The 24,950-nt window shown below is 41.5% G+C and overlaps 1 protein-coding gene across 2 annotated transcripts in view; it reads right to left on the reverse strand.

The window, feature by feature from the left end:
* Nucleotides 1-17,778: 17,778 nt before the first annotated feature.
* Nucleotides 17,779-24,950, reverse strand: part of mylka (myosin, light chain kinase a) — a 334,126-nt gene continuing 326,954 nt past the window's right edge. For both annotated transcript variants that reach the window (XM_059966550.1, XM_059966551.1), the window contains one exon: nt 17,779-22,555. In XM_059966550.1, the coding sequence (XP_059822533.1) occupies nt 22,314-22,555 (242 nt within the window). In that variant the 3' untranslated portion in view covers nt 17,779-22,313. The remainder of the gene's footprint in view (nt 22,556-24,950) is intronic.

Raw genomic sequence — 24,950 nt, forward strand, 5'->3', positions numbered from 1 at the left:
TATGCCCTCTACTATGCCCTCTTGCCCTCTATCTTGGTAAGTGAAGGTCAGAGGCTATTTGAGGTGCAGTGGGAGCATTTAATAGGTAGTGGGAGATTATACTCACTATCACCCCCTCCCTCCCACCCTGGTTATAAAGAACAGATATGAAGACCAGGAAAAGGAGAATAAATAAAAATTGAAATATTCTAGCTGTTTTTAAATATGTTGCTATAAGTTCACATTAAATAAACCATACCATGTCCATTAGAGATGTATCTGACACTGTGCTCTCACTTTATGCCGTGCTCAGTAGCTGAGCTACCTAAGTAAAAGCTTTTACTTCCCAGTTTAATTCCTGAAGAGTAAGGAAGTGAGACTGCACCGAGCTTTTGGCATCACTCTCTCAATGGTAACACCAATGTCCTTGAATGGAAAATCCTACAAATAGTGGGCAGTCCATCACAGGTAAAGCCCTCCCACTATTGAGCACATCTACAAGAAACGTTGTCGCAGGAAAGTAGCATCCATCATCAGGGACTACCGCCACATAGGACATGCTCTTATATCGCTGCTGCCATCAGGAAGAAGGTCCAGGAGCCTCAGGTCCCACACCACCAGGTTCAGGAACAGCTATTACCCCTCAATCATCAGGCTCTTGAACCAAAGGGCATAACTTCACTCAGCTTCCCTTGCCCTATCACTGAAATGTTCCCACAACACACGAACTCACTTTCAAGGACTCTTCATCTCATGCTCTCAACCTTCCTTTCTTTCTTTCTTTCTTTCTTTCTTTATTTATGATTTCCTTCTTTTTTGCATTTGCACAGATTGTCATCTTTTGCACACTGGAACACCCAGTTGATGTGGTTTTTTCATTGATTCTATTCTATTATAGTTATCATTCTATTATGGATTATTGAGTATGTCCAGAAGAAAGTGAATCTCAGGGTTGTATATGGTGACATATATGGACCTAAATAATACACTTACTTCGGACTTAGAACAACGAGCAGACAGCTTCTGAAGCTGAAGGCAGCCTCTCATGGAGACTTCAATATTTTTCCTGTTACCTTATCTGCCAGCGAGTGCTGTACCGCGGGATGTGTTTAGAAGTGCAGTCATTTCGATGAGGTCTCATGGAAGCTCTGTTTCTCATTCCCATTACTCTCTATTGAGGTTGCTGTGTCGATGATATCTATATATTTTCTTGTATTCACAGTGAATACCATCAGCAACCATTCACTGGCTGCAAAACAATAACAACGTGAAAAATATACAACCCAATCTTTGTTCCTTTCTGCCTGGAGAGCTACATTGAAGTGAGACGGGATGCAAGTTGTCGTAGGTGACAACGGGACAGGGCTGGGCTGAGAAGAGGCAGATGGAAAAACGTGAAGTGATTCACTTTGGAACGTTGAACTCGAAGGCAGAACACAGGGATAATGGCAGAATTCTTAACAGCGTGGAGGGACAGAAAGATCTTGGGGTCCACGTTCACAGATTCCCTCATATTTGCAGTTAGGGTGCTTAAGGTGTGTATGGTGAGTTCGCATTCATTAGTCCTGGATATGAGTTCAAGAGCCACATGGTAATGTTGGAGCTCTATAGGACTCTAGTTAGAGTATAGTCCAGAAGAAGGATCTCAGCACGAAACGTCGACTGTTTATTCATTTCCATAGATGATGCCTGGCCTGCTGAGTTCCCCCAGCACTTTGTGTGTGTTGCTTTGGAGTATTGTATTCAGTTCTGGCCACTTCATTATAGGGAGAATGTGGAAGCTACAGAGGGGGTGCAGAGACTTACCAGGTTGCTGCCTGGATTGAAGATTGAAGATTGAAGATTCTGATTCAGATTCACTTACCACATGTACAGTACATCAAAACACACAGTGAAATGACAGTAAAAAACACAAAATGCTGGCAGAACTCAGCAGGCCAGACAGCATCTATGGGAGGAGGTAGTGACGACGTTTCGGGCCGAAACCCTTCATCAGGAGTGAAGTAAGATGGGATGGTCGAGGAGGGATAAGAAGTGGGGGGAGGGATAGAGTAGAGAGCTAGGAAGTGATAGGCTGGAGGGAAATGGGCTAGGGGGAAGGTGGAGAATTATGGGAATAAAAGAGAAAGAAAGGTAGGGCTGGGGGGAGATTATAGTGAGGGGGATAAAAGAGAAAGAGAACCAGACTAAAATAATAGATAGGGACTGGGGTAAGGGGGGGGGTAGGTGTATCAACGGAGGTCTGTGAGTTGGATGTTCATGCCGGCAGGTAGGAGGTTACCTAGGCGGGAGATAAGGTATTGTTCCATCAACCTGCACGTGGCCTCATCTTGACGGTAGAGGAGGCCATGGACAGACATATCGGAGTGGGAGTGGTCTGTGGAATTGAAGTGTGTGGCCAAAGGGAGATCCCGCCACTGCTGGAGGACTGAGCGCCAGTGTTCGGCGAAATGGTCTCCCAGTCTGTGGCGTGTCTCCCCAATGTAGAAATGGCCACATCGGGAGCACCGGATACAGTATATCACCCCAGTTGACTCGCAGGTGAAGTGGTGCCTCACCTGAAAGGACTTGCCTACAGTGAAATGACAGTGTTTGCTCTAAAAACCAACCTATTGAAGGATGCCCACAAGCGTTTCGGCACCAACGTAGTTTGTTCACCATGCTTGGCAGAACAGCAGAGTCACAACAAAAGACGATAAAACAACAGCAAAACAAGGCCAGTTTCTCCTGCTCACCCACCCTCACACTCAGTCCTCCAACCCCATGACAGGCCGTTTTTGACCTCCAGCCTCCAACGATCTTAGACTCGTAGACACTGGGCCTTCGACTTCTCCAGCGAACTCTCAGAGAATTGCCAACTCGGATCTCTGGCCTATGGGCCTCAGCTTCTGCACGTCCATTCGACCTTTGGGCTTCGAGTTGCCAAAGAGGACCCGAACTCCAGGCCTTGGACTTCAGACTCACTGATGATGGGACTGTCACCACTAGGCCTTGAATTCTGATCTTGCCTACTCACGTAGCCAGGGTGTCTCCAGCTCCTGTGCCTCCAATCCTGAAACTCACTGTTGACTCGCTGACCTGGGGGGATCAGCCCTCATCCTCATGGATATGTTGGGCCAACATCTAGCCACAGAGATCCTTTGTCACATGTCTACATCCTGTCCCTAAACCTAACCTCCACTCAAACCATCCCTACAAACCTAAAAACAACTAAATCCGAGCCATGGCCTTGATGGAGCCCACAGCCTTGGCCATCTTGACCAGAAGATAGGTTGACTGAGCTAGGGCTTTTATCTTTGGAAAGGAGGAGGATGATGAAGGTGACTTGTAGAGGTATACAAGATGATAAAAGATAGAGTGGACAGCCACTGTCTCTTCCCAGGGTGGAAATGACTCATGTGAGGGGGCATACCTTTAAGATGTTTAGATGTTTGAATGGAAGTGTAGGGGCAAATGTCAGTAGGAGTGTTTTTTTATACAGGGTGTGGTGGGTGTGTGGAAGGCACTGCCAGTGATGGTGGTAGAAGCAGATATGTTAGGGACCCTTAAGAGAATCTTAGATAGGCATATGGATGGAAGAAAAATGGAGGGCTATATAGGAGGGAAGCGTTAGATTGATTTTGGAGTAGGTTAAAGGATCAGCACAACATCGTGCATGAAAAGTCCTGTACTGTTCGATGTTCAATGTGTCAACTGCCATCCTTTCCCTCCTCCCCACTCCGGAGATCAGCAACGAGCATTGCACTTCCATCAGACTTTCATTGCACATTCATTACTGGGAAGTGGGCTGATAGAAGAGGGCAGGGAAATAAGCCACTGACGATTTCCTGGTGGAGACTCTCCGGGAGTGGAACTCAGATCCTTGGCCGTTTACACATAAAGTCAGGAAGTGCTCTGGGGGCCTCTAGTGGACTCCAGATATGAGTCAGGGTGTGCTGGGATGACTTCCACCTGCAGGTAACTGTGAGATTCTCCCCATATACTGCAGGCCTCTGTAATCACCTCAGGATTCACAGAATTGTTATCCTTCATCCTGTGTTGTATATTTAATATGTGAGTAATCTTGTATACATATATATTGTTTTATGCAGCACTCTTGTTCATTTAAATAATTAATTAGTTATATGTAAAAATATGTTAATTACATTTGTCATTACACTACCATGTGACACGAGTGAGCCTTGCTTAAAGTAAGGATGAAGCTACATACTTATTTTCTGATTCCACATGTTTCCTTTGAATTAATTTAATGCTTTGAAGTTACAAAGCATAACACTACGGGATACCTTAGGGCATAGAGGAAGATGTTTGTAGATAAGTGATATCAGGATGGAACAAAGGCAATAATTGTTCAACAGCTAAATCCCTGCTTTGTGTTATTTACAGTTTTGCAGCTGCGAAGCTCCCAGGGACATTGAGGCTCAAGGCTGCGGCCAAACCACGAGGCAGTCAGAAAGTGCGAGCTGAGGCATCAGTTCCAGACACCCTGATGGCCCCGTGACAGCTTGTTCAGCCAAAGGCCATTCCAGTGATCAGTTGAACATACAAAATTCAAAAATGGCTTATCTTTCCCTCACAGGTCAGCAACTCTGTTTAAATGAATGGGGCACGCTCTGTGCATCGGCTGAGCGATGTAACGTTGGAGGTTTGCACACAAAACGTATCTTGGTCCTGCAGTTAGAATAGAGATGGAGAAGTAAGGAATACACCGTCATGTGCACTGGACTGTTTCTCTACAAAAGTGTCAGGAAGCTAGAAGTGTAACCGATCCCAATATAGTTCTTCTGGTGGAGTGAAAAAGAAGAATGCAGGATTGCCATTTTAAATTAGGGGCGATAAAATATACAAGAGAAATTGTGGCAACACACACAAAAAGCTGGAGGAACTCAGCAGGCCTTCAGCATCCACGGAAAAGAGTACAGTTAACATTTCGGGTCTCGGGCCAAAACATCGACTGTTTACTCTTTTCTGTAGATGCTGCCTGGCCTGCTGAGTTCCTCTACCATTTTGTGTGTGTTGCTTGGATTTCTAGCGTCTGCAGATGTTCTCTTGTTTGTGAAGAGAAATTGTGGCCTTTTTCTAAATGGCCAAACTTTGATTGTAAAATGGCCAGATTACAACCAGTTAGATGTCAATAATGAGGGTTGGGAGTTCAGTTGAAAGTCTTCAGGGAAGGAATCTGTTTCCAATTGGTCTGCTCATTCAGAAAGTGCTTTTTTAACCCATTCCCTATGTCTTTATAAATGATCAATAAAGATATTCAAAGACAAAAAAAACCGCTCTGATTCTTCTCCCCTGTTGCTTGTAGCAGAGTCTTAGAGGTTGACCACACCTAGAAGCTGTGCAATAATGCATGCAGACTGGTAACCTACCTGTTAGCTTGCTCATGCTGCTAATTAAAAAGGCAGGCTAGCAAAACCCCACCCCCACATTTTATTGGAGGCTAATTTACATTTTAAAGAGGACAGTGTCAGCTGTTGGATCCCTCACCACCCGAAATTTTAAATTGCACTCTCATCCTGCCACAGTGAGGAGAGGGAGATGCTGCCAAGACCTGGGCAAATCTTGTCTGCATCTCCCTCAAGGGGTGGTTAAACCGGCTGTATACCAGATATATTCCAGCAAAGCCCAGTGCTTTTGGCAGAAGTCAAAATTAAAAGTTCTAAGTCAATTTTATTATCAGTACATATATGTCACTATATACGGTAGAATCCTGAGGTTCCTGCGGGCACACTCAGCAAATCTATGGAATAGTAACTATAACAGGATCAATGAAAGATCAACCAGAGTGCAGAAGACAACAAACTGTGCAAATGTAAATATAAATAAATAGCAAGAACATGAGATAAAGATCCTTAAAGTAAGATCATTGGTTGTGGGAGCATCTCAATGGATGGGTAAGTGAATGTAAGTTATCCTTTTTGTTCAAGAGCCTGATGGCTCAGGGGTAGTAAATGTTCTTGAACCTGCTGGTGCGAGTCCTGAGGCTCCTGTACCTTCTACCTGATGGCAGCAGGAGAAGTCTTATTTTAAATGTTGATTTCAGTTCAAAAATTATTCTTAGAAAATAGCCAGGTTATTCTAACTGGACAAGTTTATTTAACCATCCATGGCTGACTTCCCACTTGTCCCCAACAAGATTGGTAGGGACAGTCTATGTTCCAAGCCTAGAGTAGAATCACTCCCCAATCTTTCTATGCTGCACCAATGCTAAGCTTGTAGACCTCATCAATATTGCCTCCAACTTCCACCATGTCCTCAAATTCACCTGAACTGTTTCCGACACCTCTCTCCCCTTTCTCGATCCGTCTCCATCTCGGGAGACAGCTTATCTACTGATAGCCTATATAATATCACTGATTCTCACAGCTACCTGGACTCCAAGACCTGGCCCTCAGTGCCCCCCTGTGCAGTTGGATCCTGGATTTCCTCACTTGTAGACCCCAGTCAATTTGGATTGGCAAAAACATTTCCTCCACATTCTCCATCAGCACAGGAGTTCCGCAGGGATGTGTATTTAGTCCCCTGACCTACTCACTTTACACCTATGACTGTGTGGCTAAGTACAGTTCCAACACCATAAGCAAGTTTGCTGATGTCACCACTGCTATGAGCCGTATCAAAGGTAGTGATGGAACAGCAAACAGGAGGTGAGTGTGTGGTAGTAAAAATCCCTCAACTAACGCCAATAAGACCAAGGAACTGATTGTAGACTTCAGGAGAGGGAAACCAGAGGTCCATTAGCCAGTACTCATCGGAGGGTCAGAGATAGAGAGGGTCAGTAACTTTAAATTCCTGGGTGTCACTATCTCAGAGGACCTCTCCTGAACCCGTCATATAAATATTATTGCAAAGAAAGTACAACACCGCCTCTACTTCCGCGGGCGTTTGTGGAGACTCGCCATGTCATCAAAAACCTTGGCAAACTTCTTTAGGTGTGTGCTGGAGAGTGTGCTGATTGGCTGCATGATGATCTCAAACACGAGGAAATCTGCAGATGCTGGCAATTCAAGCACCACACACAAAATGCTGGTGGAACACAGCAGGCCAGGCAGCATCTATAAGGAGAAGCGCTGTCGACGTTTCGGGCCCAGACCCTTCGTCAGGACTAACTGAAAGAAAAGACAGTAAGAGATTTGAAAGTGGGAGGGGGAGGGGGAGATCCAAAATGATCGGAGAAGACCGGAGGGGGAGGGGTGAAGCTAAGAGCTGGAAAGGTGATTGGCGAAAGTGATACAGAGCTGGAGAAGGGAAAGGATCATGGGACGGGAGGCCTCAGGAGAAAGAAAGGGGGAGGGGAGCACCAGAGGGAGATGGAGAGCAGGCAAGGAGTGTTTGTGAGAGGGGCAGAGAGAGAGAAAAAAGGAGAGAGTAAAAAGGGGGGGATATAGGGAGAGAGATATAAATAAATAAATAAATAGATAGATAGATAAATAAATAAATAGATAGATAGATAGATAGATAGATAAATAAATAAGGAATGGGGTAAGAAGGGGAGGAGGGGCATTTACGGAAGTTAGAGAAATCATACTGTCAGGTTGGAAGCTACCCAGATGGAATATCAGGTGTTGTTCCTCCAACCTGAGTGTGGCTTCATCTTGACAGTAGAGGAGGCCATGGATAGACATAGCAGAATGGGAATGGGACATGGAATTAAAATGTGTGGCCACTGGGAGATCCTGCTTTCTCTGGCGGACCGAGCGTAGGTGTTCAGTGAAACGGTCTCCCAGTCTGCGTCGGGATTATGGCCTGTGCCTTTGAGTAGAAAATTCTACAGAAGTTAATGGATTCAGCCCAGTACATCACAGGTAAAGCTCTCCTCACCATTGAGCACATCTACATGAAACAACTGCTGTAGAAAAGGAGCACCCATCATCAAAGATCCCCACCACCCAGACCATGCCCTTTTCTCGCTGCTGCCATCAGGGAGAAGGTACAGGAGCATCAGGACTCGCACCCACAGGTTCAAGAACAGTTACAACCCCTCAACCATCAGGCTCTTGAACAAAATGGGGGAATGACACTCATTCTTCGTCTGGTGTTCCCACAACTGATGGTCTCATTTTAAGGTCTCTTTATCTTGTTATTTCATGCTCATTATTTATTATTATTTATTTATATTTGCATTTGCACAGTTTGTTGTTCATTGATCCTGTTTGCAGTTACTATTCTATAGATTTTCTGAGTATGCCCGCAAGAAAAAGAATCTCAGGGTTGTATATGGTGACGTGTATGGTCTCATAATAAATCTTACTTTGAACTTTGAATGAGATTGGTAGGCATTGTCAAGGATTGGGCAGGTAGGTGTCAGACAGAATTTGATCAAAAGTCTGAAAGGCCATATAATTGGGGAGGGGGAATAATGAGATTTGGAGATTAGATATCACTTGATTAAAATATATGCATAAAAAGTGATCCTTATTATTGTAGACATGACTACTGCACAGAATTGAAAGAAACTGCAGAGGGTTGTCAACTCAGCACTCCATCAGCTCCGTCATGGGAACCAGCCTCCGTAGTGTCCAGGACATCTTCAAGGAGGAGTGCCTCAAAAAGGCAATGCCTTTCCTTAAGGACCTCCGTCTCCCAGGTCATGCCTTGTTCTCATTGCTACCATCAGGAAGAAGGTACAGAAGCCTGAAGGCACACACACAACGATTCAGCAACGGCTTCTTCCCCTCTGCCATCTGATTTCTGAATGGACATTGAACCCATAAACACTACATCACTGCTATTTTTTTCTATTTTTGCGCTACTTATTTAATTTAACTATTATATGTATATATTCATTGTAATTCACAATATTTCTATTATTATGTATTGCAATGTACTGCTGCCACAAAGACAACAAATTTCATGATGTATACTGGTGATATTAAACCCCATTCTGCCTGATTCTGATTCTGAAAAACGGATAAAAATACAAGGAAAAGTGAAGATAATTAAGAATGCAAATAAATTATTAATAGGGTATTGATTAAAAACTGCACCAGATCTTGGATGCCTCATTCTAGAAAGGAATTTAAAACTATAAAGCATTCTGCGCTGATTAACCAGACATGAATAAATCTCAATACAGGAGCCATTTAAACTGTAGCATTGAAGGCCACGATGATTTAGTGCTGTTGTCCAAATTATTTGTAATACTGCCAAAGGTAAAGAAAAAGACTTTCTTGATAATTTGCTTGGTTGGGCAATTAGCGTCAGCAGCTTTACAATTTAAACTGAGCAAAGTGAAGGTCAGAAATTTCTTGAATCAGAGGGATGTTGGAGTCACAAAATGCTTTCACTCAGAGGGCTTGAAGCAGAAACAGTTGCACCATCTCCAGGAAAACATGAGTGAATTTAGAAACGAATCATGGGAGGAACTCTGCAGAACAAGCAACATCTGTGGAGACAAAGAGATGTTCATTTTGGTTGAGGATCTTGAATCATGTTGGCACAATCACCTGTATTACCCACCAAACTTTAGTCTCTGGACATGGGCTGGAATTGAACTTGATATATTTCTTTTGATGATGGTGCTGCTACAACAGGGAGGTGGGTCTTTCCTGCATGTTATCTAAAAGTCTGATTTACAATTATTTCATTGCAAATGGAATAACTTACTTCAGCTTTTACAAAACAATCTATCATTTATCCTTTGGAGTATGATTTGACATGCTAATACTTTCCATGAACAGCAATACCAACTCTAACCTATTTTCTTCTCATTCTGTCAATACAGTAAGTCTTAAGTCTCCGTCAGTCAGGGTCAACCAGGAGTTGAGTCCTAGCTGTCCAGCTATACAAGCCAGGGCAGTACAATATGGAGAGTAAGCTGGTGCCCATGTAGCAAGAGCCCGCTCTCCACGCAACTGATGAACCCAAAGGAATGGTAGCGACCAATTTGTTGATTTTTGTTCATTTGTCTAAGACGAGTCCAATTCTTCGTGACCTCATGGACCACAGGGTCCGTAGGGTTTTCATGGCAAGTAACGGAAGCAGATTGCCAGGCCTTTCTTCCATACAGATACTGCCCAGGTTGGGACCCAGCTGGGTTTGAACTCAGCACCAGCTGCTTTGAGGTCCAGTGCTGATACCACTACACCACCAATCCGGCAATTCAACATCACAGGAGTTGCCAGTCAGCGTTAGAGACCGCTAATCTGCCTTAGAGACTCCAGCTCCAGATTCTTCGTTAGCGCTTACTCCTGAAGATTTCCCCATGGTATAGCTGCAGCTGAGGTATGAGATCAGAGTTTTCCTTCTAGATAAGCTATCAACCATGGCAGATGAGCCCCATCTGCCCAAAGCAACAGGTTTTAAGCTGCCAGTAACCCGCCTTTGCCCCTTCTGTCAGAAGCCTAACAGCTGCTGAGCTTAGCAGATAATTCATGCGTGAAGGCCCGGAGCTGGGCCTGGTTGTCAGAGGCTATTGGAGATACACACCAATATAGGTAGTGGGAGCTTGTCCCCATTACCACCCCTGGCTATAACAACCTTGAGGAGCCTGTTAATAAGTACACAGTATTTTATGTCTTATGTTTAAGCCTCATCACCAGGTATGTATTTAATTTCACTGCTTGAGGTCATTATTAGTAGGAGTAGTTTCTCACTTTCTATCCACAGGTTTTAAATGATAATGCTGTGCCTGCTCAATAATTCACTGCTGCTAACTTGTTTTAAAATGCAGTGGATTCTGGTTAACTGAGCCATCGGTTCAGCGGGGCAGCCACTCTTTGGGACACAGAACGAAAACCAGTTGAGTAAATAGCCAGGATTCCCTTTGTTTATTTGGGACACTAGCTCTTTAATCGGGATAGGACACTGTTGCTGAACAGCTTCTAATGTCAGCCCTGTGGCCGTGAGACACTACACTGTGCTTAGAGCAAACAGTTTTTAATTAGCGTTGGTTGTGTGTGCTTGTGTTCAAAAAGCAGTGATTTTTGTCAGTGATACTTGGTGAGGAATAAGCAATAAGACAATTCAGAACTGTCTTCCTCACTGCAGTTTCAAGCATTCAGTCTTGGAGATGCAAGAAACAGCCAAGACTGAAAATGAAATAATTTCACTACTTTGACAAGTTAGGAACTATGAAGAATTTGAAGGTATCAACAATCATCTTAAATGCTGCAGTGAAAATGAAAAATTGGAGGATGCAATCATAAAAAGCATTGTCTGTAGGCAGTCCATTATCTGCACTAGGCGTCTGCGATGATTTTGTTCAGTTATAGTCAATCAAAAGAACACTGCAGTGTACACTGGATGAATTCCTGTCAATATCAATTACACAGTTTTATAGTACAATGGTAATATTGGTAGTGCTCTAATTTGTTTTGTATTTAATTTAAATACGTAAATATTTATTCAGTTAAACAGTAGCTTTTCTTTTTATACTTTTTAACTATTACCATGAACAGACAGACATACTTTATTGATCCCGACGGAAATTGGGTTTCATTACAGCTGCACCAACCAAGAATAGTGAAGAAATATAGCAATGTAAAACCATAAATAATTAAATAATAATAAGTTAATCATGCCAAGTGGAGATAAGTCCAGGACCAGCCTATTGGCTCAGGGTGTCTGACACTCCGAGGGAGGAGTTGTAAAGTTTGATGGCCACAGGTAGGAATGACTTCCTATGATGCTCAGTGTTACATCTCAGTGGAATGAGTCTCTGGCTGAATGTACTCCTGTGCCTAACCAGTACATTATGAATGGATGGGAGTCATTGTCCAAGATGGCATGCAACTTGGATAGCATCCTCTTTTCAGACACCACCATCAGAGAGTTCAGTTCCACCCCCACAACATCACTGGCCTTACGAATGAGTTTGTTGATTCTGTTGGTGTCTGCTACCCTCAGCCTGCTGCCCCAGCACACAACAGCAAACATGATAGCACTGGCCACCACAGCCTTGTAGAACATCCTCAGCATCGTCCGGCAGATGTTAAAGGACCTCAGTCTCATCAGGAATTAGAGATGGCTCTGACCCTTCTTGTAGACAGCCTCAGTGTTCTTTGATCAGTCCAGTTTATTGTCAATTCGTATCCCCAGGTATTTGTAATCCTCCACCATGTCCACACTGACCCCTTGGATGGAAACAGGGGTCACCGGTGCCTTAGCCCTCCTCAGGTCCATCACCAGCTCCTTAGTCTTTTTCACATTTAGCTGCAGATGATTCTGCTCGCACCATGTGACAAAGTTTCCCACGTAGCCCTGTACTCAGCCTCATCTCCCTTGCTGATGCATCCAACTATGGCAGAGTCATCAGAAAACTTCTGAAGATGGCAAGACTCTGTGCAGTAGTTGAAGTCCCAGGTGTAGGTGGTGAAGAGAAAGGGAGACAGGACAGTCCCCTGTGGAGCCCCAGTGCTGCTGACCACTCTGTCTGACACAGTGTTGCAAGCGCACCTACTGTGGTCTGCCAGAAACTTCAGCTAATTGGGACAGCTGCTTAATTGGGCCAAAGTGCACTGGTCCCAATAAGTCCCAATTAAGTTGGGTAAATTATCTGCCAGTGGCTTTTGCTCACTATTTATATTCACGTCCTTCTCAATGTTGTCAATGTCAGATTTATAACCGAATGTCTTCAAAAAATAAGTTTCATTCCATATTTCACCCTTGGTTTAGAGCCACGGTACCTGAACACCTATGATCACGGAAAGATCCCGATACAAAACTACTGATAACTTCATAGCGAGGTGTAGCAGAGAGAGAGAGGACTCACAGGTTCTCTCATTGAGCAACATGTAAATCCCATTCTCTCAATCCTTCCCCATGACGCAGCAACTGCTTTAACATTCTAAGTAAATTTATTATCAAAGTACGTAATGTAACCACGTTCATTTTCTTTCAGGCATTAACAGGATAATAAAGAAATACAATAAAATCTACAAAACCTTTTACATGTTACCTTTTGAAAGTTAGCACTGAATGTTTTCGCTATGCTATCAACTCCACTGGTTCTATACAATGCAACACACAATGCTACAGGACTCACTCCCTCCACAGAGGGTGCCTGACCCACTGAGTTCTTCAAATTTCTTGTGCCTTGCTCCATATCATCTGTGGCCTTGTGTGTCTTCATGCCATGTAAAATGATTCATCTTCATGTCAGCAATGGCACTTCAACTCTTTAAAATAGTTTGTGCGAATAATTGTGTACACAGCTTCCAAAGGTAAAATCCAAAGGTTTTTGTGGAAAGTTTTCATCTGAATTCGGTGTCACGATTAGAACAGCGCTCTGAGGACATCTGGTGGTCACAACCTGGTACTCCAGCACTCTGGAACAAGGCAAGTCGAGGAAAACGAACGTTTAAAACTCTCTTGAGTGTTCTAAGTTGGAGCGGACCTTGAAAATATTCGTGGGTATCCGATGTTGCAGAATTCATAGCATCTCTTAATTGTTTTGGAGAATCTATACATCACCATTCCTCTTGCATACGTTTCAAACATGATATTTACTGGGCCACCATGTTGCTGTAAATAATTCCACTAACAATCTTATTGTGGGGTGGTGGAGGTTGCTGCCTATTCAGTACACTTGACAGGGATCTGTAAAAACAGCGAGGCTTTTCCTACCATACATCCTGCTGGACAGTTGAGTTAATGGACTGGCTATTGTGCAGTGAATTCATCTCCCATTATCCCGCAGGCAATGAAAATTAGGAGAGATCAAATTTATTAAATAAGCAGTATGCAACAAATTGCATTGATTACGTTGGGCTAGGCCTTACTCACTGTCCTGCAAATGGAGAGGGAAAGGCAGACTTCCAGATTTCTTCCCGTTCTTCCTCTGCTATTTGCGGTGGAAGATTCCATTTCTGGCCCTTTCTAAGGTATGTATTCTGTCCTCAAACTTTGTAAACAGACAGGATACAAAGAACAGAATTGCTGCCATTGCCGAGTGCGACATTCGGTTCCAAAGGCGTTTTTTTGGGGCCGAACCTTGCACACAACTCGTGTGTCAATTGTCCAATACCTTGGAATTGACTCTACACAAAGGGGCAGAGAAAATTATTTAAAAGTAAGGAGGTATAAATGTTACGAGGCATTTTAGAAAGCACAGGCGGCTGCTGGAAGTATTTGTGGACAGATGCTACCCAGTGATTCAGCTTGCCATAGCGGGCAGATACTGCATCCAGCGTCTGGGCAGTGGTTGCTCACAGGCGTCCTGGTACATACAAAATGAGGAGGGAGTGTGTGCCAGTGATGGAGGAGACAGGGTACGCGCGAGGAACACTTGTACTCATTAGTCCCACAAAACAGCTAGATTGTGCCGATGGCTGGTCCTTGGTTCTGTTGTGACGCAGCTCCAGATTTGTCTTGTACATCTTTTTTACGATTGCAAGTCACTGCTGGATACGAAGAACACCAAGAACTGCAGGACTATCCCATCAGCGAGCTGCTTGACTTATTGTGTACTGTTGTTGTGTTGTCACCTGGACTTGTCATGTTGTACCGAGAAGGCGCAAGTGATTGTCTTAGTTGTTCTGATTGGGATCACAAGACCCCGTTGGACGTTGGTAATGCAAGTCCGGTTCACTGCTTCAGGGGCAATACCACTGTCAGGGATGCTGCATTGATTCAGTTGGGACAGGGGTTCGCTACCCAGGATCAGGATACCGAGGTGGGGTGAATCTGTAATGGGTTGGGGGTTGCACATTCCATTCATGCTGCCCTCTGGTGTTCACTTGGTGGAAGAACAAGGATAACTCACTAAAGTCCACAGTCACGCTGCGCAGGGGCTTGGGCTGTATTATTTTTTCTCTTTGTGACTGTAGGATTTCCTGAAATCAATTCCATTTGGGCTGTTGGTAATGTGTTTCGTTTGGTTATATTAATGTATGGTTGAATGATAATTAAACTTGATTATTTCAATGCTGCCTGTGGTTTGTCTGTGTTGCTTGGATTTCCAGCGTCTGCAGATTTTCTTGTTTGTGACTGAACTTGAAATGTTGCATTAACTGCAGTGTGTGTTTCAACGTATTCCATGCTGGACAAGGAACGACCGCATTCATATGGGTGGGAGCACCAGCCTTCACGAAAAAGTAAATTAAGCTGTATGACTTATTTATTAATTTTTTTCAATTACTTGATCCATAAAACTGGTGTTGGGATCCTTCCTACATAATAAGATCTCAATTTAATGTTAACCATAGAAATTTATTTATGATTTTTGTACTCTGTTAAATCTGAGATAACCAGATGTTCTTGTCCAGCCACGGCCCCAGTTTTAACTTGTACCCCTACCCGTTACCTAGAGAAGGCAGGTGAAGTTTACTTCTGTCCATTATTCAGAGTGTTACTCCTATTGTTCTCTGCAGGACATATTGTCTGAGTGATTCCATTTGCAGATGTAAGATTTTACAAGATTTGTGCTATCACTGGCTTCACATTTGGTGTGTCCTGGCAGCAGTGACATGTATCTCATGAGACTCAGGGAAACTCTGGGTCAGTGTGTAGGCAGTGGGCTATTGGCTAAGCCTGTGAGCCCAGGAAGACCCTTGTGGTGGTGTAAATGGGTCACAATCATGCCACATCAGTACCCTACCAGGATTTTGACACATTCAAAGTTAAAGCTGGATAACTTTTGTAAGTCATCAGCGGTGGAGGAACTTCCCAAGTAAACTTAAAGAGTCATAGAGCCATAGAAAAATACAGCACAGAAACTATTTAGTACTGCCAAGCACTTAAACTGACTACTCCCGTCTGTCTGTACTGGGACCACAGCCCTCCACCCCCCTCTCATCCACGTACCTATCCAAACTTCTCTTAGACATTGAAATTGAGCTCACATGCACCACTTGCACTGGCAGCTCATTCCACACTCTCATGACCCTCCGAGTGAAGAAGTTTCCCTTCCAGTTTTCTAAACTTTGCACCTTTCACCCTTAACCCATGACCTCTGGTTGTAGTCCCACCCAATCTCAGTGGAAAAAGCCTGCTTACATTTACCCTATCTATTTTCCAGGGAATGGAGTCCTAGCCTATTCGATCTTTCCATATAACACAGATCCTCCAGTCCTGGCACCATCCTTGAAAATTTTCTCGGTACACTTTCAACCTTATTTACATCTTTCTGTAGGTAGGTAACCAAATCGGCACATAATTTGCCAAATTAGGACTCATTAGAGTTTTATATAACTTCAGTATAACATCCCATCTCCTGTCCTCAATACCTGGACTTATGAAGGACTGACACTGACCTTGCATTAGAATTGCCAGGGAACTGGGAGATGAAGGGCTGGGATACTGAATGATAAGGATTCTGCAGGTCAGCCTCCCAGCATCTTCAAGGGAGATTTTGCCAGTGATAAGCTTGTCTCATCTATCCATTACTTTTTAGAAACATTAGAAAAAGATCACACTTGCAAAAATTGTACAAACCGGTAAGTCATTGAGTGACTTCAAATCAGTACAGATTAGCATGGGCCCAGATTAGTCTGCACCATGTTAATTGATCTCGATAGAGCAGATGTCACAGACTTACAATTAACAAATCAACCTGCTGTTTGGCCAATTTGAGTGTTGGGACAGATCAAAAAGGTCTTGGAGTCAGGTCAAGAGGAGAGGGACGGGCCGAGTTCAGGGTTGACTTGTCCCTGCATTGGATTGAGTCTGTGGCCTGCCTGCAGCTAACAGGCTCCAGGATCAGCTGGAGTGGTGACTGGTTTTGCGCCTACAATCCACTTTCATGGCCGTTGGAACATTATTTGCTTACTTATATTGTTTGCACGATTCGTTCTTTCCCCCTGCACATTGGGTGTTTGATGGTGGTCTTTTTTAAATGGGCCCTGTTGGGGCTCTTTGCCTTCTGGCTGCCTGCAGGGAGGTGAATCCCATGGTTGTATATAGTATACATACCGTGATAATCAATGAACTTTGAACCTTAGGATGCCAGTTGCAGGAAGGAGTAAAACAGAATCAACCAAGGTGACCAGAGCGATGATGCTTATGGACATTAGACAAGAGCAGGATTGGGGTCTGCGTTCCTGAATGTCAACTTTGCCTGCTCTTTATTACCAGAGTGTGTAGAAAGCACTATCCAATGACAGCAATCTTTTGGGCGTTACACGTTTTATATGGTATTTTTGTATCCATTATTCCAAAGATGGTTACAATAAATTAAATTTACAATAACTTTGACTTTTAAAATATAAAATCTGATCTATTTTGAGATCAAAGAAATGTGTAATTTTGTGACTGTCCAGCCTAGTAAGGTGCAAGAGCTTGGTATATATGTAAAACTACCCTCCTGCTTCACATAGCAATACGTTCAGGAGAGGTGAAAGCAGCACAAAATAGCCTTTTAATCTCTCGAGTGCCGAAGAAATCGAGGTGATCTCACTGAAACATGCAAACTTCTTAAAAAGCCCAGCAGGGTAGATGTTGGGGCCGTGTACCCCCTAATTGGAGGTGTAATTGGGGATCACAGGCTCAAGGTCAGAGGTTAGCATTTCAGCACAGGGAAGAAGACATTTCTTCAGAGGAAAGTGAATCTTCTGAATTCTCTGATCAGTAGGCTTGCGAAGGCTCAGTGGCTGAGTGTCTTCAACATTTTTACATACAATGGGAATTATGGGATATGGGATGAGTTCATGGATATGATGCTGAAGCCCTGATCTTCTTAAGCACAGGGCAGATGTTAGACTGGGAGACCAAACCCCAGTTTCTATTGCTTACGCTTTTCATGCTTTTGACAAAGGTATGGGGGAGTTGAGGAATGTACTTATCACATCATGAAAACATGCAACAGACCAAATAGTGCCAATGTTTATCGAGGTAATCATAAATTTAAAAAAAACAATGTGATGTTCACTTTTTTAATAACTGCTTTACACATTACAAACATTTGGTAGCCGTTAGCATCATAAACATTATAACATCGTCTATACTGACTTCATTGGTTATCATGTAAAATGTATTTTATCAAATTCAAACTATGTTTCAATTTTAGTTTATGGTTAAAATTATTTCTTTTTTGCACTTAACTGAATTAATTTTATGGTGATAAAATAGCACAAATCTTTAAATCCATAACTGTATTTATTAAACTGACAGCAAAAGAAAATATTTGATTTAATTGGTCGTTTGTTCAAGGCTAAAATTTGTGAAAGGTTTGGAGATATAGTCTGAATGACTGCAAGCTACAGCCAAATGTGAAACAAAGGCTTTCCAAATCACAATTACAGATATCAACTTTTGGATTTGTTAATATTTAAGATAATGCCATATACATTGCAGTCTTCTTAAAGCAGAGAACACTAGGTCTGCCAAAACCTGACTGATTTTTAGTCAAACCAAAATAGTTATTTTAAAAATTAGCTGAAGCAGAGAGACACACAGACTGGACCTACCATTGCTCAAATGCATAGAGTTAAGTTGATTGTGGATCAGCGAATATTTCTCTATATTATACCCACTTTTGTCATGTGTTGTAAAGTGCATGCTTTTATTTACACAAACCTAGATATTAGAAGTAGTAACAGACTATTTGGCCCTTTGAGCCTGCCACACTATTCAATATGATCGTGGTTAATAATCCATATTCAATAGCCTGTACCCACCTTCTCTCCATATCCCAATAACTCTTTAATCAGTAGGAACACTAAATCTAACTCCTTTTTTAATATATCTGTAAAAATGTGAATTAAAATATTATTGAACCATGGTGAACTGTAAAACAATGTATTTTGTTTATCATAAGCATTCAAAAACACGAAGTCAAGTAGCTAGTTCTTTGATTTCATAACTAAAGGCCAGTAAGTGTGAGTTATATACCACTGCTTAAAAAGCCACACTCCTGTTGTGTGTGAGTGTGTGTTCATCTCCGGTAGTGTAGAAAATATAAATCTAATATTAGATGACTAAGTGTTATATCATTCAGTCAAAGAGCTCCAACTTCTTCCCTTCATGAACTAGCCAGAAACTAGGCACGTTTGTGTTCAGTTCAAGTGCTGTGTACTATTGAAATGCAATGAGAAATATTAGTGCAAGGACATTCAAACTCAGCAGATGGAAGCTAACTGTTTTTGAAGAAATCATTTGCAAGAGACAGTGGTCAATAGTGATCAATTTTGTGTTCTTACTATATTTTAAATGAAGTTATAAATCTCTAAATTATCAGTTAGCATTCAATTTAATATCTGTCCTACAAGTATTGCTTCACAAATAGATCAGGTCCAACATGATATATAAATTTAAATGACCATAGCATATTAGGAAATGGTGAAAAGGCTAAGACAAGAACTCCACAGCATTGAGAGATAGCATTAAAATATGTAGGATCCGAATGTGGTTTATAAAAGTATTTTTATAAAGACTTACTTTTGTATGTAGCTGTAGAGGGGTTCTCAATCTGGGGTCCACAGACCCATTGCTTAATGGTATTGGTCCATAAAAAGGCCACTTGGCCATTGACTTATTTACACTAATTCTATATTAATGCATTTTTTAAATTCTCCCAACATCTTCATCAACTACAAACATCCCCCTCCCCAGCGCAGGATTCTATCACACGTGCACTCTTCAAGCAATTTACAGTGGCCAAGTAGTCCATTGTAGTCATAACCTAACCTACCATAATGTGCACATTGATAACTCAAATCCATATTATTTGGTGTTTGTTTATATTATGTAAATTAATCTGTTATCATATGAAGCAATTTACTTGTTGCACCATAAATGCATGGAAACTAAATAAAAACTAGCATTGCCAAGGCAACACACCTAATATTTAAAACATTTAAAAACCCTAAAGACTCACTTGACTTGTATTGTCTATCATTCAAGCAAAAATTCATTTATCTATTCCATTTCACAAACTATATATCATGCACAGTATGAACTCCAATAAATATGATGTAAAAAATTAAAATACCTACACTTTGCATCTAATTCAGGGTCAAAAATTGTGGCTTCTTGGTAAAATATCAATTCAAACTTGGAAGGCTTAAGCTATTTGGATCAAGTTTACATTGGCTATAGTGTAGCTGCTCTTATGTTGACACTTCAATGCTAATTTTCCAATGGTACGACAAATAATTAATTGGCCTATGATACAGATTAGCCTCAGCTGGCAGAGAGAATGTGTCTCACTGAGTTCTCTAACAGGAATCTCTTTAGCAATATGAACTGAATGTAACATTGTACCAGAAAAGCTTAACCCCTAACAGCTTCAATTAGGGATGGAAAATTAAACAATTCAACACTGTTACAAGCTGCAGCTAATAGTTAAAAGAAAACTTTATAACATTGTCTTAAAATTGGAATCATTGTTCACAAAGGTAGAGGAGAATGTGGGGGTGATTAGTGTTTGCTCCTACTTGAAGTTTAAAGACATGTTCCTGTGGAAAATCTAGTTTTTTACAATTCTTTCCCTTCATGGCCCAATCAATTTCCATACAGTGAAAGGATAATAATTTCTTCATGCCTTCTCCAATGGCATTCATGTTGTGAATTTGCATCTTGACTGGAAGTAATATCCCTTTCAATATATGGAGGTCAAGGGTTTGATATGAAACGTCTCATTGAGCCCATAGCTGCCATCTATTGACCATTACATTCAAAGAAACTCTGCTACGCAGTGGAAAGGAGGCAACATTGACAAGCAATTCCTCTTTTCCAGAGGAAAATAAAACTAATTTACTGTCCCTCACAAACATCTCCATGTGCACTGCATACTTCCTGAAGCTGGAGATAACCTCTCTAATGTATGAGAAAGATGAGGTATCATGAAAACCTCGTGTTGAGGTATGCTTTCCTGTGTTAATTAGAGCTATTTACACTCCAAATGTTGCTGACATATTAACTTAGAATGACCAATGAGCCAGTTGTTCTTGAGCACAAGAAACAGATAGTGAGATCTCTCTCTGATATATCCAGGCAGGTGTATGGAATCAGTGCAGGGTGTAGAGCCAAATACTTCGGCAATATATACTTTTGTAATGTTTGAAATCTTCCTTTAAACCTCACTTTTCCAATAGATCTTGTTACACTTGGAATATGCAAAGGAATACCTTTTCAATTTGGCCAGTGCAAGTTACAATTCAGCAGAATAAAGCAGGAAAATGCTGGCAAGAGGTGAAAAATGAAATTTTTAAAGATCATAAAAACTTTTAACACCAAATAATATAGAAGGTAATTAAAATGGGGAAAAATTGAAATGAGATACAATTGTCACTGAAATATCAAACTGGATGGGAGAAGGGCAGGAGTTACTAATCTTGTGCTAATTATTAGGCAGGTTCCATGGATGAAATCCTGAGTTAAGCCATTTTAATTTGGGAGCAGTTTCTTTTTAAGGTACCACCAAAATCTTCATTAGGTAGCATTCATTGTTATTGTGGACCTACATTCATTTGAGATTGAGACATACTTTTAAGCTGTATTTGCAATGATTGAGTGCTTTGCATAAGGTAGTTTGTGATGTCTTATGGCATTATCTTTATATACAGTTTATAAGAATCAAATTGATTTTGAGGTCATCTAGTTTCTTACTCAAAATGTGCTTTATCAAGTGGGACTGGTATTTAGAATAACTTCCTGCTGAATTTTCAAACAGCAGGACATATAAACCAGTCCCTTAGCTGTGAAGTTAGCATCCTTTTTATTATGTAATAATCTAGGGCTATATTTTTTGTGTTTCATAGTAACATAAATGAATGCTGGACAGAAATCCTGGCATTCAGCTTCCTTTGGAGTCTGTACCATAAAACCATTAAAATCTTTTACTTTATTGTCAAAAACCATAAACTAAATTGACATTTTAAAAGCAACGTGAAACCTTTAAAAACGCGTGAAAGGTGCAGTGTAATGTAAACAAAATTGTGTTTAAAATATCCTTAGATCACAGAGAGTTTCATAAGTCTGCAAATCGAGAAGACAGGTGAAATTCATTAACTAAGAGTCACCAATTGGCTTCTGAGAACATCTGTACAAACAACTAGGGGATGCACAAAGAACTGAGTCAAAGCGCCCAAAAAAATTAAGTTGGGAGATTTTAGAAACCAGGTTCAAATTTCTCTGAAAACGTAAGTGATTATTGTCATTATTTGGTAAATGTGGGTGAAACTGAACCACGAGTATATAATATGTTTGCAGTGGTATTCAAATTGGGATATATCTGTCATTCGGTGAGCACGTGATTTCTAAGCTTACTGTATGTTTGTGGGTGCGATTGCATAGTCTCCCATGGTTCTTTGGCACATATAAATATATCCATAAACAACTTCCATGTCTTGGGAATTAAGGAAGAACTTTGCATAATCAACCCCCTTATGCTCCTTTAAATTGTTGTAACAGTAAACCATCAGACAACAAACACATCTCTACAAGCAACACTTCTACTTTGACTGAGTGTTACTCATCTTGCTTTCGTCTATCATTTCCACAATGAGTTCAGCTGTCCAGGTAGCCTCTCCTAAGCTGTTGATGGCCTTGCAGGTATATTTGCCATCGTCACGTGTAGATACATTGGAAATGAGCAAAGAGCAGTTCCCATCTTCATCATATTCAATCTGGTAGTGACGCGATTCTTTGATGGGTTGCTCATCCTTATACCAGATAACTTCTGGATCCGGATAACCTGTGAAGAAGATTTAGTTGTCAAATTATGAACCATGCTCATGTACACCAGTTACATGGCATAAGTAAATTAGCGGCTGTTGGTGATAGGTTTATTTTACAAGTATGCACATGCATTTAAATTGTTGGGTGTTACGATTTCAGAGGAACTGTCCTGGACCCAACATATAAGTGCAATTGTGATGAAAGCACAGCAGTGCCTCTACTTCCTCAGGAATCTGTGGAGATTTGTCATGACATCTAAAGCTTTGACAGACTTCCATAGATGTTTAGTGGAGGACATATTGACTGGTTACATCATACCCTGGTATGGAAAACCCAATGCCTTTGAACAGAAAATCCTGCAAATGGCAGTGGATTCAGCCCAGTACATCATAGGTAAAGCTCTCCCAATCATTGAGCACATCTACATGAAATGCTGTCGTAGGAAAGCAGCATCCATCTTCAGAGACCCCCACCACCCAGGCCGTGCTCTCTTCTCACTGCAGCAATCAACCAGAAGGTACTAGAGCCCCAGAACTCACACCACCAGGTTCAGGAACAGTTACTACCCTTCAGCAGTTAGGCTCTTGAATAAAAGGGGAATAACTACACACAACTGCCCATCATCGAAATGTTCCTGCAACCAATGATTCACTTTATTGACTCTTTATCTCATGTTCTCAGTATTTATTGCTATTTATTTATATTTGCACTTGCACAGTTTGTTGTCTTCTGCACTCTGGTTGATCTTTCATTGATCCTGTTGTAGTTACTATTCTATAGATTTGCTGAGTATGCCCACAAGAAAATTACTCTTATGGTTGTATATGGTGACATATATGTACTCTGATAATAAAATTTACTTTGAACTTTGAATAATGATTCTGAAAGTGGTGGAAAGATCGACTTTAGCTACTCTGGATTCTGTTACTTTGAAGTTCTGAACCTTTTGAATTTAACTTTCTCACAGAGGGTTTAGATGGAGCGTACACAATGCCAAGTGATTTTACAAAATGAACCATGTTTTTTTTTTACCAAATTCAGGCATGTGTAATTATCGCAGATAAGATTATCGTGAATTTTAATATTTATTTCTAGATTCCTTAAAGAAATTCATTAATATAGAAAGGAGATGACCAGATCTTCCAGATACCAGAAAAATACGTTAATTAAAAATGTACATTTTTGAGGTAGATTAAATGAATAGCAGAATGCTTTAACTTATGGGACTTTCTGCAGTGTTCCTGAGGAGGATGAGCATTTTAACACTTGTTAGCACTGAGCAGGGATATTATGATACACACTGTGGACAGATACAAAATGGTGTAAAGTCAAGAAACAATGCATGGGGCAAGTTAATTAAATTATAACACAATACTAACTGCAGCAAATGACAAAGAAAACCAAGTTTAAAGCTTGCAAACTGTGAAGAACAGGTTGCTTGATTAGACTGAGACTATTACACCACCCCGACTTCTGTGCTTTATTGGCATGGTGAGAACAGGTGGAGAACGGGGGTGGGGGGAGGGGGATCAGGGGCAGCTGGTAGTGGGGGAACAGAAACCCACAAAACAACTAAAAGAATAACACTGACAGCTGGCTAAGCCTGACCAATCTGTTTTCTCAGTATCAAAACTTTTAGAAATGTAAAATATTATACTGAATGTTTCTTACATTCAGGTACATTCAAAAAATATTCAAATTCAGAACAGACTTATTGAAGTGAAGAAATAAACAAACACTCTTAAAACATACAGTATCAATAAATTGAAGTAATAAATGAACTGAAACAATAGTCCTTTGCAGCTATATTCCTTCTTTGAAGATAATGGGTATATCTCCCAGTACCAGGTCTTATCTAGGATAGGATTTCAAGCATTTTCCTCACTTAAGTGACGAATAACCCCACAACGTAGACCATAAGACAGAAGAGCAGAATTAGGCCATTCTGCCTGTTCTGCCATTCCATCGTGGCTCATTTAGGATCCCTTTCAATCCCATTCTCCCGGTTTTTGTCTGTAACCTTACCCAATGACTTGCCCTGTACAGCCATCTGTGGCAATGAATTCCACACATGCACTACCTCCTGGCTAAAGAAATTCCTCCTCATCCTTGTTCTAAATGGACGACCCTCTGGTCCGAGGCTGTGCCCTCTGGTCCTAGACTCACCCACTATAGGGAACATCCTCTCCACTTCTACTCTATCTAGGTTATTTAATATTTGATAGGTTTCAATGACATCCACCCTCATTCTTCTAAACTCCAGGGAGTACAGGCTCAGAGCCTTCAAAATGCACCTCATATGTTAACCCTTTCATTCTTGGAATCATTCTCTGGACCTCTCCCATGCCAGCGGATCTTTTCTTAGATAAGGGGCCCAAACCTGATCATAATATCCCAAGTGCGGTCTAACC

This window comes from Hypanus sabinus, chromosome 4, assembly GCF_030144855.1.
Source record: "Hypanus sabinus isolate sHypSab1 chromosome 4, sHypSab1.hap1, whole genome shotgun sequence".
Lineage (NCBI taxonomy): Eukaryota > Metazoa > Chordata > Chondrichthyes > Myliobatiformes > Dasyatidae > Hypanus > Hypanus sabinus.